At 48.6% G+C, this 14489-nt stretch overlaps 2 protein-coding genes across 2 annotated transcripts in view; both read left to right on the top strand.

Annotated features, from left to right (window-relative positions):
- Positions 1–12739, top strand: part of LOC103749018 (store-operated calcium entry regulator STIMATE) — a 58810-nt gene extending 46071 nt beyond the window's left edge. The window contains exons 5-10 of the mRNA XM_008851816.2: positions 1610–1722; positions 2943–3020; positions 3984–4133; positions 5874–11127; positions 12108–12240; positions 12426–12739. Coding sequence (XP_008850038.1) covers positions 1610–1722; positions 2943–3020; positions 3984–4133; positions 5874–5990 — 458 coding nt within the window. The 3' untranslated portion in view covers positions 5991–11127; positions 12108–12240; positions 12426–12739. The remainder of the gene's footprint in view (positions 1–1609; positions 1723–2942; positions 3021–3983; positions 4134–5873; positions 11128–12107; positions 12241–12425) is intronic.
- Positions 11020–12739, top strand: Mustn1 (musculoskeletal, embryonic nuclear protein 1). The gene is given in 3 exon segments (XM_008851815.3): positions 11020–11127; positions 12108–12240; positions 12426–12739. Coding segments are annotated over 3 exon segments (249 nt in total). The 5' UTR covers positions 11020–11118; the 3' UTR covers positions 12533–12739.
- Positions 12740–14489: the final 1750 nt, after the last annotated feature.

Below are 14489 nucleotides of genomic sequence, written 5' to 3'. Positions count from 1 at the left end.
GTCCCATTTCAGAGACATTTCCCAGTGGTACTTGTCTGGTTAGCCCCATTCTTGTTTAACGGTTTTAGCAAAGTTTCATCTCTTGTTTGGGAAACTTTGTGAGGTCAGGTGGTTTAGCAAAGGCATTGCAAAACTCTATTAGCAACTTTGCAGGGAGGGATGGTACTTCTGAAGTCGTTTGCTCTGGCTCAGATGCCCTGACCCAGAGGTGAAAGTAGACAGGAAGGCCTTAGAATAGGCAGCTAATATGGTTTTATATGCTTTCTGCCCTTCTGGTGTTTTCCAGAAAAGGAAACATCGCAGTCTTATGCTTTGTCCATTACAGCTGTGTAAAGGCATTCACTTGTGTTTCCACTGTGTACAATTGGCAGGTTCAAACAGGGCTAGGGGCCTGCAGCATAGGCCTGGACAGGGATTGCTATGGAAACAGCAGAATCAAATGAGGAGCTGGAGATGTCTCTTTGGACCAGATTCTCTTCTCACAGCCTGCATTGGGGCTTGTGCCCTCCTGAATGTTAATTTGTCTCTGTTCTGGTCAGTGGAGCTCAGGAAACACTAGTAGAGCTTCAGGGTAAGCCCCCGCTACCCACTCCTGCCAAAGCCAACTCTCCCACTTTGAGGAGGTATGTGTGGCTCCCATTGTCCCATCCCAAGGTTCTGCATGTCATTAGATCATTCCCTAGAGAGACTGGTCCTCCACCCTTCACTGAGTCCCTTTGTAAAGCATTCTAGAGGTGCTCCAGGGCCCAAGTGTTCCCCCAGCATGGACTGTTAGACCTTTCCCATCTATTTCTTAAGCATAGCAACTGACAAACTCATAGATGAGCCTCTGTCACAGCTGTTGGCTTCAGCCTGCTACTGTTAACCTCCTTGCCTCTCTCTTTGTTCCTAACCAAGGTGTTTGGAGGTCATTCCAAAGGAATTAGGTTGACCCCCAGATTTTTTTTTATTTTAACTATTAATGGGACCTGGATTTGCTTTGATAGGGCAGTTTACAAGAACATTAACTTGGCATTCTTTGACTTGCCATCCATCCACTTCATGAATTCAGGTGGAATCTGAATTCCTCTAGGTCAGATTGATATGCTCAGGGCTAAGGATAGCAGGGATGGTGGGGGCGGGGCATAAAGGGTAGAGGTGGAAAGGAGGGAAATGAACAAAGAGGTTGATTACAGCCTTTCTAAATCACAACATCAGTCAGCTCATGGGCAGAGAATAGAAAGGATAGTGCCAGTCACTGGAAAAGTCAACAGCAGATAATAATAGCACCCTTGCTTCGCCCAGCCTCTGCTGCCAGAGGACAGAGCCAGCTTCAGAGTCCCAGCGATGAGAGCTTACTAACTTTAGTGCCTCTTAATTCTATCTTAGAATTTCTGGAAAGAAAGACATTCTGGTATGTCCAAATTAGGAATTCTCTGATTTTGTTCATAGTACTGCCCTTTCTTTTAGGAATGAGGTAATTGTTAGGGCTTTCAAGGGGCTTATGAACCCTTAGAGTCAGGGTTCTGGGATGTAGCTAGGGGTATGAGGGACCTACAGGGGCAGTGAGTAGAGATGTCCTCCTCAGATGCCTGAGACACTGTGACTGAGCACCTGTCTGTCCCTACAGGAGACCCTCTGCAATGTGGGGCCTGGGCTGGGCAGTGCGCCCTTTATATAGTGATCATGATCTTCGAAAAGTCCGTTGTCTTCATCATCCTCCTCATTCTCCAGTGGAAAAAGGTTTGCCTCTCAGCCCTGCTTCTGCAGCTCCCCACCAAGCTAAGCAAATGCTCCCCTATCACTCACACACTCCAGTCCCCAGTCTGGGTGGAAAACCAGGTTTTGTTTTTAACTCCATAAGTGAATCCTGGATTTGGTCTTACATGGCAGCTATTTACAAGAGCATCAATTTGTCGTTCTTGTACTTGGTGTCCATCCACTTCATGTAAATAAATGTCTTCTCTAGATTAAATCTCGGGGATATGTAAACTTCATGAAAATATAGTCCCTGCTGGTATGTTGCTTGCTCTGATAAGTCCTCAGACTTTGGAAATGTGAATATCTCTACCTTTACCAAGATCCTCACATACCTGTCTTGGCCAGTGGTTTAGGTAGAGCCGTTTTATGCCATGGCTTCTGAGGTCTATAGCCACTGCTAATTACCTGCCTGAGTGTGTGAGTTTCCCATTCCTGACCTCTGACCCATTGTAACATAGATAAACCTGTGCTGCTCGTCCCAGTATAAAACTGCCAAAGAGCCGTCTAGAACTTGTGGCTCAGATATCGACTCCCCCTTTGGTTTTATCTGTGGCTGGGTTTTAATTTTTTTTTTTTTTTTTTATGAAAAGAAGCCAAGGTCTTTCAGAGCGGCTGTCTTTGAAGAGGTGACAGATGTGTAAGATTTCTGTTAGAGAAGAGATGGTTCAGCAGTTAAGAGTGCTGGCTGCTCTTACAAAGGACTTAGGTTCAATTCTTAGCATCCACATGGCAGCTAACAACCATTCGTAACTCCAATTCCAGGGGAATTTAACACCCTCTTCTGACTTCTGGGGCATTGTATGACACAGGTGCACTTACAGGCAAGCAGGCAATACACTCATACACATAAAGTAAAATTTTTAAAAAGTGGTCTGGCACTTCATTGCTGTGTCTCTAATGAGCATCCACTGAATTTCTTCCCTCCAAGCCACTAAAGCTCCCCTTTCTCCCCTCCAGGGCCTGTCCCTAATCACTGTAGGCACTACTTGGATCTGATTCAGTAGCCTCAAGTCCCCACCAATGTGAAAGCTGCAAAGTGCTAATAGTTCAAAGTGGCTCTGAGGGTGGCTTCTAAGCAGTCAGATCTTGGGGGCGACTATGCAGCCATGGGTGTGAGGGGCTATTTCCATTGGCTCTGGGGTATCTAAGTCCCCTGTGTCCTGCCTGGTCTCCCACCTCACCATGTCTCCTTCTCTTTATAGGTGGCCCTATTGAATCCCATCGAAAACCCAGACCTGAAACTGGCCATCGTCATGCTGATCGTCCCATTCTTTGTCAATGTCAGTGCCATGTTGCATGTTTTGCCCCAGTTTGTGCCCTGCCTTCATGGGTTCCTGTTCAAAGCTTTGAGTATGACACAAAAATCACCTTACAGTCCTCAGACCTTTCCTTCTGTGTAACCAGTTGCTACCTCCCACTCCTACATCCAGACTTGGAGCTTTGATGAAGCTCCAAGATGAAGAGATGGATCCTGAGGACTTTGTTTTATCCTTCCTGCTAAGCCACCTCTCACTGAGGTGTTACTATTACACCTGTGTAATAGTAATTTCTAGATCAGGATCATTTCAGGTGTGCTCTGGATGTTTATTCCTAAGCACAGTCCTCAGAGAAAAACTCATGAGCATAATAGCTAAAAGTGAGGAAGCAGTGGTGTAAAGTGCCGAAGGCACCAGGGCTCACTGACACAGCATAGTGTGCAGAACCAGTGAAGACCTAAAACAGGTTAGATCTAGAGATCTTGGCTCTAGGCCCAAGACAGGCTGCCTGTTACTTACCACAACAAAAACCCCTGAGTGAGTAGAGCAGGAATTATCTTGCCTTTAATCTCTTATAATAAAAGTACGAGTGGGCATATGGACTGGATAGAGGCTCAGCAGTTTAGAGTGCTTGCTGCTCTTCCAGAGAACCTGAGTTCAGTTCCCAGCATCCACATTAAGTGGCTCACAACTGCCTATAATTTCAGCTCCAGGGGCTTCTGATGCCTTTGACCTTTGCAGCACCTGCACTCACGTGCACATATGTGCAACCAGACACACATATACACAATTAAAAATAAAATCTTTTTTTTTTTAAGTACAGCAAGGAAATAGAGATATGGACTCTCCCTTGAATCTTCTGAGAGCTAGTGGGGGCTGAGCAAGGTATCTCTTGTCTTAGTTCTGGATTTTTACAGCCTATAGGAGCCTTCCGCTTTGCCTTGCTTTGGCTTACCCTAGAGTAGCCTACACTTTTCCTTTCCACAGGCATTCATGTTCTGGGTAGTGGACAATTTCCTTATGAGAAAAGGGAAGACGAAAGCTAAACTAGAAGAAAGAGGAACCAACCAGGACTCAAGGAATGGGAGCAAGGTCCGCTACCGAAGGGCAGCATCCCATGAGGAGTCTGAGTCTGAGGTAGGGGCCTCCCTGATACTCTCTGAGGGCCTGGCCTTCATACCTCGGGCTCTGGAGGTCTCTGGTCTCATGTTTGTATTTGATCTTTTGAAATGAATTCTGTTTGCCAGTACCAATGAGAGGGAAGGAGAAGAGGCTGAGCTGAAGAGAAGCCCAGGTCACTCGGGGATGCATCTAGCCAGAGTCCAGGCCTGCTGTCAAATGGACCTTCTCAGGGCAGGAAGGTAGAAAACATGGTCAGGGTGATATGTTAAGATAGTCCCTGTAGCAGTGAAAAAGATAAGCAAGGTGAAATCTGCCTTGTTCTAAGAAAACAGACAAAGACACTAATGGCTCTTGGTGAGCTTTAAGCATTGAGGTACTTGAAGTCCTGCCCTCTGCTGACAAGCAAGGAAAGTGCTGGCTGAACACTTCCAAATGTAGGAATAGCTAACCCTCTCAAAGGTAACCTCATGGTCCTCCTAAGTTCAAAGACTTGAACTTCAAGAATTAGTGGGCATGGACAGCAGCATAGGTCAAGGATATTTGCTCTGGCTGCCATGCAGCATTCACTGCACATCTGTGCCACAGAATGTAGCAGGCTGGGTCAGAAAGGCCTGGAAAAGGTCCCCTAATGCTGAGCACTGTGCTGCTGGGGGAGCTGCAGAGGAGGCCTAGACTGCTGCCACCCTAGACTCACAGATGAGGGGAAGGCAGATGCACAGACAGCACATCATCACACTCACAGTGTATATATGACTAAGGCTTAAGCAGGGCCCTGGAAGACCCTGGGGCAGGCCAGAAGGAGTCTGGAAAGGTAGACAGGTAATTGGAAAGAGGGCAAGCCCATATTTTCTCCAAGTTTGTGTTCCTAGGATCTTGCTTTACATCATAAGACATTGGTGAATATTTGGTGAATGACAAACAACCTTAAGACAGAGCTGCAGTTCACAGGCATTCACAGCCATGTGGTTTGGCCTGTAGTAATATGAAATTTGCACTGGCCAGAACAGCATTTACTCCAGGTCTAGGATGGAATGACAAGAAATAAGATACAGATGTTTTTTTGAACTGTGATCATACAGGAGTAGGGAGCCAGTAAAGGTTTAGTCACAGCACCAAGGCTGAAGGCAGGGAGCCATCGAGCAGTTCAGTCCAGAGGAGGAATAGTGGGGCTGCTCTCCTGACCCTTGGACTAGGAGTTCACCTTCCCTTGCATAGGTGGGCTTTGGTCCTTTCCACCTTGATGTGGGTTGTTCTGATCTTCCTGTGAGTACTCAGAGGTCTAAGGCCAGCAGCTGTGACAGGGAGCAAGTGGGTTTGCCCTCAGTGCCTCATTCAGCTGCATGGCTGAGTAAGACAAGGTCCCCTTTTTACCCTTAGAAGTGACAGAGTTGGCTCAGGACAGCCCCTCTGAAACCTCACTGCCTTGTGTGGCCCCTTGGATGATTTCTTTGCCCTTTTAAAGAGACTGCTGTGTTTAAGGCAATTTCAAGGCCCTGAGATCTCAGAGGTTGGCTCTGATCGGGTTTGGGTCCACCTGGAGGTTGGATGAAGACATGAAGAGCATTGGCAGATCCAGAGGTGATGACTTAATGCTAGTTTCTACAGGCCAGAATCTTGTTGTGGAAGGGGGACCTCCCTATCACCTTCTAAAGAAATGGGAGGCTTGAGGTCTCCCAGAGGGGACCAGGGCCCAGGGAGGATACACTCAGAAGGCACTGGCACCGGTGTCTCAAGCCTGCCTCTTCACTGCCTCAGATCCTGATCTCAGCTGATGACGAGATGGAGGAGTCTGATGCTGAGGAGGACCTCCGCAGACTGACCCCCCTCAAACCTGTGAAGAAGAAGAAGCACCGCTTCGGGCTGCCTGTATGACACATCCCATGCTGGGGTGGCAGGTTCAGGGCCCAGCCCTGCAGCAGCACCCCTCTCCTCCTCTCTCTGCCCCTCCTCTTCTACCTCCACTCCTCTTGCTGTCTCTGCCCGCTCTCCGCCTGCCCCCAGTCTACTGTGACTTAAAAGAGGGAAGAGGAACCAGTGCCCGAGGGGGCTGAGGGCAGCTAGAGGTCCCCGCTCAGTTGCACTACAAACACTGACCAAATATGCAAGCGAAGAGCTTTGTTTGTTTGTTGTTGTCCCTTTGGGGTGTTGTGACACTCCTGTCCTATGTCTGACCGGGCGGCATGGTGGAAGAAAACAGAGCACACATTGACTGTGGTGGGTCCTCATGCCGAGGCTGCGGGCATTGTGGACATGTGGCGTGCTCGTGGTTAACAGTCACACGTTGACCAAATTGGAACAGGAATGCTTTCTTACTCAAAATGGCTTTTGTAACTCTTGATTTCTAAAGCCAGTTTTATGAGCTGTGATAGTGTTACTGTTTTTTGAGTATGTGTTTATTTCCTACAAAGTACCTATGGGTCTAATGGACAAAACAGATTTTTTAAGTCTTCCGTACTCTGTTTGACTTTTATATTTTTAAGTTATATTTTCATACTATTGTATTTAAAAAGTCTTTTTAATCCCCAAAGAAATGGATTTGTTTGCCTTTCATGGGGTATGAACTGGTAGGAGGTAAAAGTCAGTTTTTTAACTGGGAACATTGTTAGGTAGTGTCTGATGGTGAGGTGAATGGTACTGGTGGGAAGGAAGGGTGGACAGCCTTTATCTACAGTCAGAAACTGAGTAGTGTATGAGGGTCAAGTCTGAGCATGAGATAAAAAATGGATCCATGTGCTCCAGTGTAGGTGGAACAGAAAGGGCCCTGCCAAGGCTCATGAACTGGCATATTAGAGGCCTTGCTTAAACTTGACTGAGAAAGGAGCCCAAGAGTTAGATGTCTGTGTCCAGAGGATTCAAGACCATTGGGCTACCCATTTGTTTCCTGCCTCCATCCATATCTTAAGTGTTAGAATTGTCCCAGCAGCTCCCTCTAGTGCAGCAACTTGCAGAGCCAGCCTCTGTTGCCTGTCACAAGCTGTTACCTGCTTGCTCACACAGCAGTCTGGAGAAATCTACCTGGGTTGCAAAGCTTGTTTTCACACCCTCCAGAGTTGTAAAGTGGCTGGGGAAGGGCAGATAGAAGTACAGGTCTGTCTGAATGTACAGATAACACAAGGTACTTCTGGCTGTGTCCCCTCCTGGGTGGCCCCACCTACTCCTCAGCATGGTCCCTGGTACCCATGGCTCTGAGTTTGCTGGGTGGTAGAGACTGACCCAGCATTGCATCTCCTATGGTAACAGCAGGGTAGAGCTATCCAATGGCTTGTCAATCCAACAGGCAAAAATGGTGCTTAGGAACAAAAGGATACACCACTACTATGTGGGCTGGAAGTGAGAGCCTAGGCCTTAAGTGAGGTGAGGGCAGGGGAAACAACTCTGCTCACAACCCCCTTTAAACCTGCATAAGAATGTGTTTTGCTTAAGCATAAAGGGTCTGAATATGCTTGTGGCATGTGAGCCCTGCCTTTATCCTAGGCCTGGTACTATCCTCTGCCACTCACAGTCCTGCATTTCCTAGAGACGGGCACACCCTGGGGTGGCCCTACCAGCCCATCTTGTAAGACAAGCATCACTGAGAGGAGTGGAGACTAGCTGAGCAGTGGGAGACTTCACAGCCTGGGGTGGGGGGTAGTGGGGGTGGAACATGGTGACCATAATGGAATTGGTCTAGTCCTATGTTGCTCCTGCTTCTCTCCCATCCCACAGCCATGGTCATTCCCCACCACTTCTCTAATGAGGCTCCACTGAGTTGTGTGGGAAGAATAGGAATCAAATTCCTGGTGAGGTGGTCAGTCGCTGGTGACACTGCTGATGTCATCCTGACTCTCCCCTCCTGTTTTATGGTTTAGGTAACCTGAGCTACAACAGTCTCTGCCATCCTCTGGAGCTCAGAGTTGGAGCTTGTTTTCAGTCTTAAGTTCCTAGAGTTTCCAAAACAGGCACAGAGGTGGGGGACTCACTGTGAAGGATAGAAACTCCAGTAGGACAGAACTTAGTTGACATCATATCTAGCCTCCTCCCAGCTCCTGAGCAGTGGATTTGGAGGACAGAGGTAGCAAGTGAGTGTGAGTTCTTTCCTGCATCCTGATTTTCACTAAGGGCTATAGTCTCTGAGCTGCAGCTGTGTAGCTGGCTTGGCAGGAAAAGTGGTCTAACAGGTATTTGATCATAGGAGCCTGTCTTGTGTACAGGCTTGCATGTATTTGCCCTTGCCCTTATACTGAGTGAATATGTGTTCATGCACACATGCAGCTAAGTACATGCACTCACATGATTCTGCATCCCTCAGGAGAACCTTCAGTGGTCACTAGGGTCTCTTCAATACTGTGGTGCACTGTCCCACAAGAATGAAGATAGAAAGCTGTGGTCAAGACTTCCTCCTGAGCTGTCCTCCCTCCCTAGAATGAGTTTCCCATCACTTGTTCCAAGGTGCCTTATGAGGCAGAGCCCTTTACTGGCCAATGGCAGGCATCACTGAGCTAGAGAAACAATGGGATACTGACTTGGCTATGTGTGCTATGAATCTGATTTATTCAAATCAGTACTTTGACCAAGCCAATCATGATAGAAGCTTGTAAACAAAGATGATGAGCAAGTTTTTTGTAACTAACGGAAATAAACCCCTGAGGGAGAGCTGACACCTGACTCAAAGAGGTGGTAGTGGTTTTATTTCTTTTGGCTTTTGGTGGGATGCTGATAAAGGCAGGGAAGATTGGTGAGATCCTGGGTATCAGTGGCTTCTCAATCTGTGCCCCCAGAGATGTGTGGAGCAAGGGTCTCTGGCCCCTCAGTCCTGGAATGTGCTGGTGGTTTCCTGCCTCAAGTTTTAATGTGTCTTACTGACAACACAGTCATAGGTTAATGTCACTACTCTTGCCTTTTTGTCAAGGAAAACAAAAGAGCTCAAATGCAAGTTGCAAACTTCCCTTCAGCAGTGGAGGCCAGGCTGTATCTCAGGGTCCACACCTGAAAGATGCCCCAGGACCCTGGAGGGGGCAGATTGTCGTTCCTGCGAGACAGCAGCCACCCCGTTGTATATAAGCTGGCTCTTAAGTGAAGTTTCACACTGCTTCTAGCTAAGAGGCAGATCTGTTTTACCAAGACATTGGCAGGTCTGAGAGGCTTTGTTTTCAGACTTGTGGTCTGAGTGGGTGGGTGAGTGGGTTGATTGCTTGGTTTGGTTGTTTTAAATTTGATTTTTCTTTTCATATAGTTTATTGGAAGTCAGATGTATGTAAAGGAAACCACTCCCACCTTAGCTACCATCCCTGTGGGGTGTTTAATCAGCGGTGTTTTGAGTCACAGAAACACATTTTTTTTAAATGAAAGAGAAGATGATGTTCTTACATTGTAAAACAGTTTACAATAAAGTTTCACATCTTATTACATTTCTTTAAAAAAAAATCACGTTTGTAAATCATTGGTTGTGTGTTCTCTAGAATTAAAAGAGCTTGGTGTGGTTAATAAACTTTCCAACGAGTCTTAGCAGCCGTAAAGTAAAAAATCTGCCAAGGAAAGATAGTCTAGCCATTTCTGCTTCCTTAACTAATGAAAGTCTAAGCCAGTTTACCTCCTGAGGAATGAGCTGTATTGGAGGCAGAGTGAGGAATGAACATCCAACATCCTCGTCCCATCCTTATTCCTGAGAGCAGGACTAGACAGAGCCAACTGTGGGCCCCTCTGCCATGGTAGAAGGGCCAACACAAGGCCTGACTTGCCCTCTGCTGCTTTGTGGCCTCTGTTTGGAATCTTGGGCATTCCTCAGGTCAGTACTTAATCTCAGCCCAGGCTTGGCAGAACTTACACTGGCCTCCTGGGGATCAGGACCAGAAGGAGAACTGGGTTGGAGTTTGAGGTACAACTGCCAGGGAATGGCATTTGGGATAACCATATGTCAGTGCCTGGACTGTCTGCCTGGAGCCTTCAAGGATAAAAATAATGCTCATTATAGACTGGAGGAGATCTGAGGTAAGTTAACAAGAAAGCCGTGACGTCCAACACACATCCACCACCCCCCCAAATACACCTCAGACACTGTGAGCACCCCAGGAGATCTTCCCCTGCAAAGGATCCTATGCAGATATTAGGGGCTCTCAGCAGAGGAGAGGTGAATAACCTTCCAGAAGGCCTGTCCTTTTCTCTTTAGCTCAATAGCTAGAGTGGACTTCACCCCAACCCCAAAACTTGCAGCACTTAGTTGTGCTGCCAGCCAGACCCCCCACTTACCCTGCTCAGGCAGAGGTTTTGTCCAGACCGTCACCAGGAAACATGGTCTCCTGGGCCCTGTAACCATGCTTTGCTTCATCCCTTTACTAAACTTACCCAGAGCTGAACAGAGGATGAGGGCTTCAGCAAGGCTGGGCAGAACAGCTCCCCAGGCTCCCCTCAGCCTCAGTCTTTCTACCCCTGAACCAGGGGTAGCTCCTTGCTCTGAGTCTGCTGTGCTCACCATAAGGAAATGCTTCCAAGTGACAGACAGGAAATTTCTGCCCTGCTACTGTGCCCGGATGGAAAATGTATTCCCACTGGAAGCCAGAGGAAGAGGTGGAAGAGAAAGACAGGAGCTCAGAGCAAGCTCAGATCCCTCCCTTTCCTCAGGGTCACTTCCCTACCCTCCCCCCACCACCACTGGGATGGGCCCTTGCAGCCAGCGCACAGACCTTCACACACATTCCAGAGCACACATTCATAAACACACGGTCTGTCAATGCCTGTGCCAGTGCCTCCCACCTGCAAGTAGAACAGCTGTTCCTGAGGGTACAGGGTCTCCCCAGCTGTCTGTGCTCACCAGAGCTGCTGCCTGTCATCTCCCAAGAATAAACTCTGAAGCTAGTGGCTGTATGGATGTGAATCATCTGGGAGCTGCCAGAGGAGGGGAGTGACTGCCCAGGACAGACGAGCAGATTATATAAGCTCCAGAGGGCTGGGATCCACGCAGATCTCTTCTTGTGGCTACGGCCTGCCAGAGAAACACCGACAAAGAGTTCACTCAGCACCCACCATGTCCCAGGTAGGAGGGCCCAGCAGGAACCCAGTGGGTGTCAAGGAAGTTGGGAGGGGCAGGGCGGACACTTGTCTGTAGCAGCTACCTTGAGCTAAGATCCAAGCCTAAACAAAAGGCACTATGGCCCTAGGAGGCTGGTCTCCGGAGAGGACACCCTGAGTCCCACCAAGCTGAATCCCTGTTCAGCATGGCCTTGGTTATTCTATGGTTTGTTGTGAGGGGTGAGATGGTGGATACTTATGTAGAACTAAATGTGTCTTTGTATGTGTATGAGGGAGCTGCCTTTGGTAGCTCCATGTGTGGAACCATGGACATTTGTAATTCTGGAGCAAGTGGAGGTAGGGAGGAGGTAGCTATGCCTACAGGCCACAGCTCTGTGTCCCTCTGTCTGTATCTTCAGCAGGGCATGGTTCTGGGCAGGCCCATGTTTCCCTGGGAACCCAGCCCAGGCTGAGTGAGGGAATCCTTGCACCTGCCTGCAGGACTTAGGAAGGAATAAGTCCTCAGACTCACAGGCGCCTGGGGTTGAAGGGGGGGCGGGGTAAACACTGAGTCTGGTTGTCCCAGCTCTACTGGGGCAGACAGTCCAACCTGCCAGAGGAATGTTGTCCTTGTTGCCTGCTTTATGGGTAGGACTCTAACCTTGGGGGCACCTGGATTGTCTAAATGCAATAAGTAAAAATATTGGTGCTTTTTGAGAAAAGATTGCAGGCCCTATAAGACCCTTTGCTACCCAGTGAACGAGGTTTGAAACTCACCAAATTCCCTAGGACTGCTCACCCTTGAGGCTAGTCCTTTTTTCCTTTGCCCACTGTGCCCAGCCCTGAACTTCGACAGGCAGAAAGGCCAGTGTGGAGATGCAGGGACTGGAAGAGGAGTGGGCCTTGAATTGGCTGAGTTCGATGATCTGGGAAAAAAAGGGGCCCCTGCCAAGGCCTGGAGGGTTCCTCACCTCTAGACCATTGTAATATTCTGGACTTTCCAAGGTTGGCAATCCTGAAGACCCCATCAAGAAGAAGCGCCCCCCTATGAAGGAAGAAGACCTGAAGGGGGCCCGAGGGAACCTGGCCAAGAACCAAGAGATCAAGTCTAAGACCTACCAGGTCATGCGAGAGTGTGGTGAGTATACTCCAGGTTTACTGGGGTAGGGTTGGGGACATAGGCATCTGCCAGTGGTAGCTGGGAGGTGTCAAGGGTCTAGAGCTCATAGGCCTAGGAAGGGCTGCACCCAGCACAGGGGGCCTTCCCTCTGAGGAAGCCAGTCTGGCCCTGGATGCCACCTCATATACCTTTTCCCCTCACAGAGCAAGCTGGCTCAGCTGCCCCATCTGTATTCAGCCGTAACCGCACAGGCGCCGAGACAGTCTTCGAGAAGCCCAAATAGTGACCTGCCAAGAATGTCTTTGGCTGAGAAATACAACTATACCACACCAAACACCTGGACACAGGAGCCTTTCCCACGAACTCTTTTTTTTTTTTTTTTTTTTTTTAATGCTAGAAGATGCCTTACTCCTCTGTTGTCTTTGAACTATCATGCCTCCCAGCAACCCTGGCCCTTCTTCACCAGTACCTTGGAAACTCCAATAAAGAGGATGATGCCCTAGTGGCTCCAACCTTGGGAAGGTGTCAGTTGATCACTAGCCATGACCACTAACTTCAGGGAACAGAGAAGACTGTGTGGGATATAGAAGTACATTCTTTGCCCTTCCTGGGCTTTGGAATGGGGCAGAGCGTAATGTGTGTGTGTGTGTGTGTGTGTGTGTGTGTGTTTTCAGCACCAAGACATACTAGAAAGGGCCTTCAACATGGATACCTGGTCCGGACCATCAGTGTGACTGCACACTGCCTTTACCTTTTTCTAAGCCTCAGTTTCCCTTTGTACACAAGAGGAGAGTTGAGTTGAAGCCTGCTCCATAAAGCAGGGCACAGTGGTACCACTCAGTGAAGTCATTGGAGTCCTGGTTCCCTGTGCCTGCCACAGAGGCCGCTGAGATGTTTTTAAGGACCCCAAGGCTCTCAACGGCCATTCCCCACCACATTCATGCTGCCTTATGGATTGCTTGTGTTCCTTCAAAGACACAGCCAGCTGTGCTTCCTTGGGTCAGTATGGCAGTCCCTAAGCTGCTGCCCCACCCCTTACTTTCTCCTCTCTGTATGCTGCCTGGGGTATGGAAGCACCAGGTTCCCAGCTGTGTGTAATCTCCCACTTCAGACGTAATTCTGTGTTCACATGTCAGATTCAGGAAACTAAAGGCCTGTCCAGCTGGGGCAGCAAGACCGTGGGCAGGCCGATAATAGCTCCTTTTGAGGCCATCAGGCTAGCAAGGGTTCAAGAATAATTCCTGCTAGGAAACCCTTGCTGTCCCCTGGGAAAAAGAAGTTGGCTTCTTGGAGCCTTTCTCATGTTCCCAGTCAGCCTAGTCTTCTTATATACTTCTGGCTCCAGGCTAGGCCAATACTCTGGGCCCCAAGGGAGCAGATCATCTGTGGGGACAGAGCCTATGCTTGCTCACTGAGTCTTTTGGAGACATTTTTCCCTCAGATACTGAAGGGGTGTGTGTAACTCCAGTCCTATCCAAAGTCAAAAGGATGAGCAGTAGACAGAGATAAGGCCTCTGGCCACAGCCACAGGAAGGAAGAAGGTGTTACTAGAACCACAGAAATTGCTCCAAAGTTGATGATGCCCTTATCCAGGGCCAGATGCTGCCAGTTTTGAGGGAGGCTGCACTAGTGACAGACACTGAACCAGTCCTCTGGAATAATCTCATGACCCCAGGGCCCCAGGTGGACCTCTACTAGGCTTGCCCCAATGGCTGGTATCACTAAGCCATCCTCTTTTCCTGACCCAGGATTTGGCACCTGGCAACACTCTCATGATTCATCTCTATCTCCCTGTACCTCTACAGACTTGGGAGCTAGCCTTTCTAGAGTCACCAGAGAATGTCAACATCAGCTCCATTAAGTACCCAATATTTGTTCACCTTATCTCTTTGTTATAAAAGCAGCTCTTCAACTTTATTAAGGGCACGTAGAGAAAAGCCACCATCAGCACTTAAGTAGCACTTCCATGGCCTGCTGTGATAGTGTGGGGCCACTACTCTTCCTATATACCCTCTTTAGGAGCTCTGTGCAGCTGGCTTTTCTGTGCCCCACTTTCCTGCAGAGAACACCTAGCATCACACCTCCAGGCACAGGATGCACATCTTTACAACTCTGAAAGCCTTGTTTAGGGCCCTGGTTGAGTTGACCCTAGCATCTGGCTAGATTAATGGAGCTCAAACAACAGCCTGCGACCAGAGAGCATGAACGGAGGTTCCTGGGCCAGGTACCTCTCAACTCAGAATGTGTGCCCATCCTTCCTAGTTCCC

The sequence above is a fragment of the Nannospalax galili genome, unplaced genomic scaffold (genome assembly GCF_000622305.1).
Source record: "Nannospalax galili isolate Female #2095 unplaced genomic scaffold, S.galili_v1.0 scaffold485, whole genome shotgun sequence".
Lineage (NCBI taxonomy): Eukaryota > Metazoa > Chordata > Mammalia > Rodentia > Spalacidae > Nannospalax > Nannospalax galili.
The sequence above is the reverse complement of the archived record's forward strand: the minus strand, read 5'-3'. Positions and strand labels throughout refer to the sequence as shown.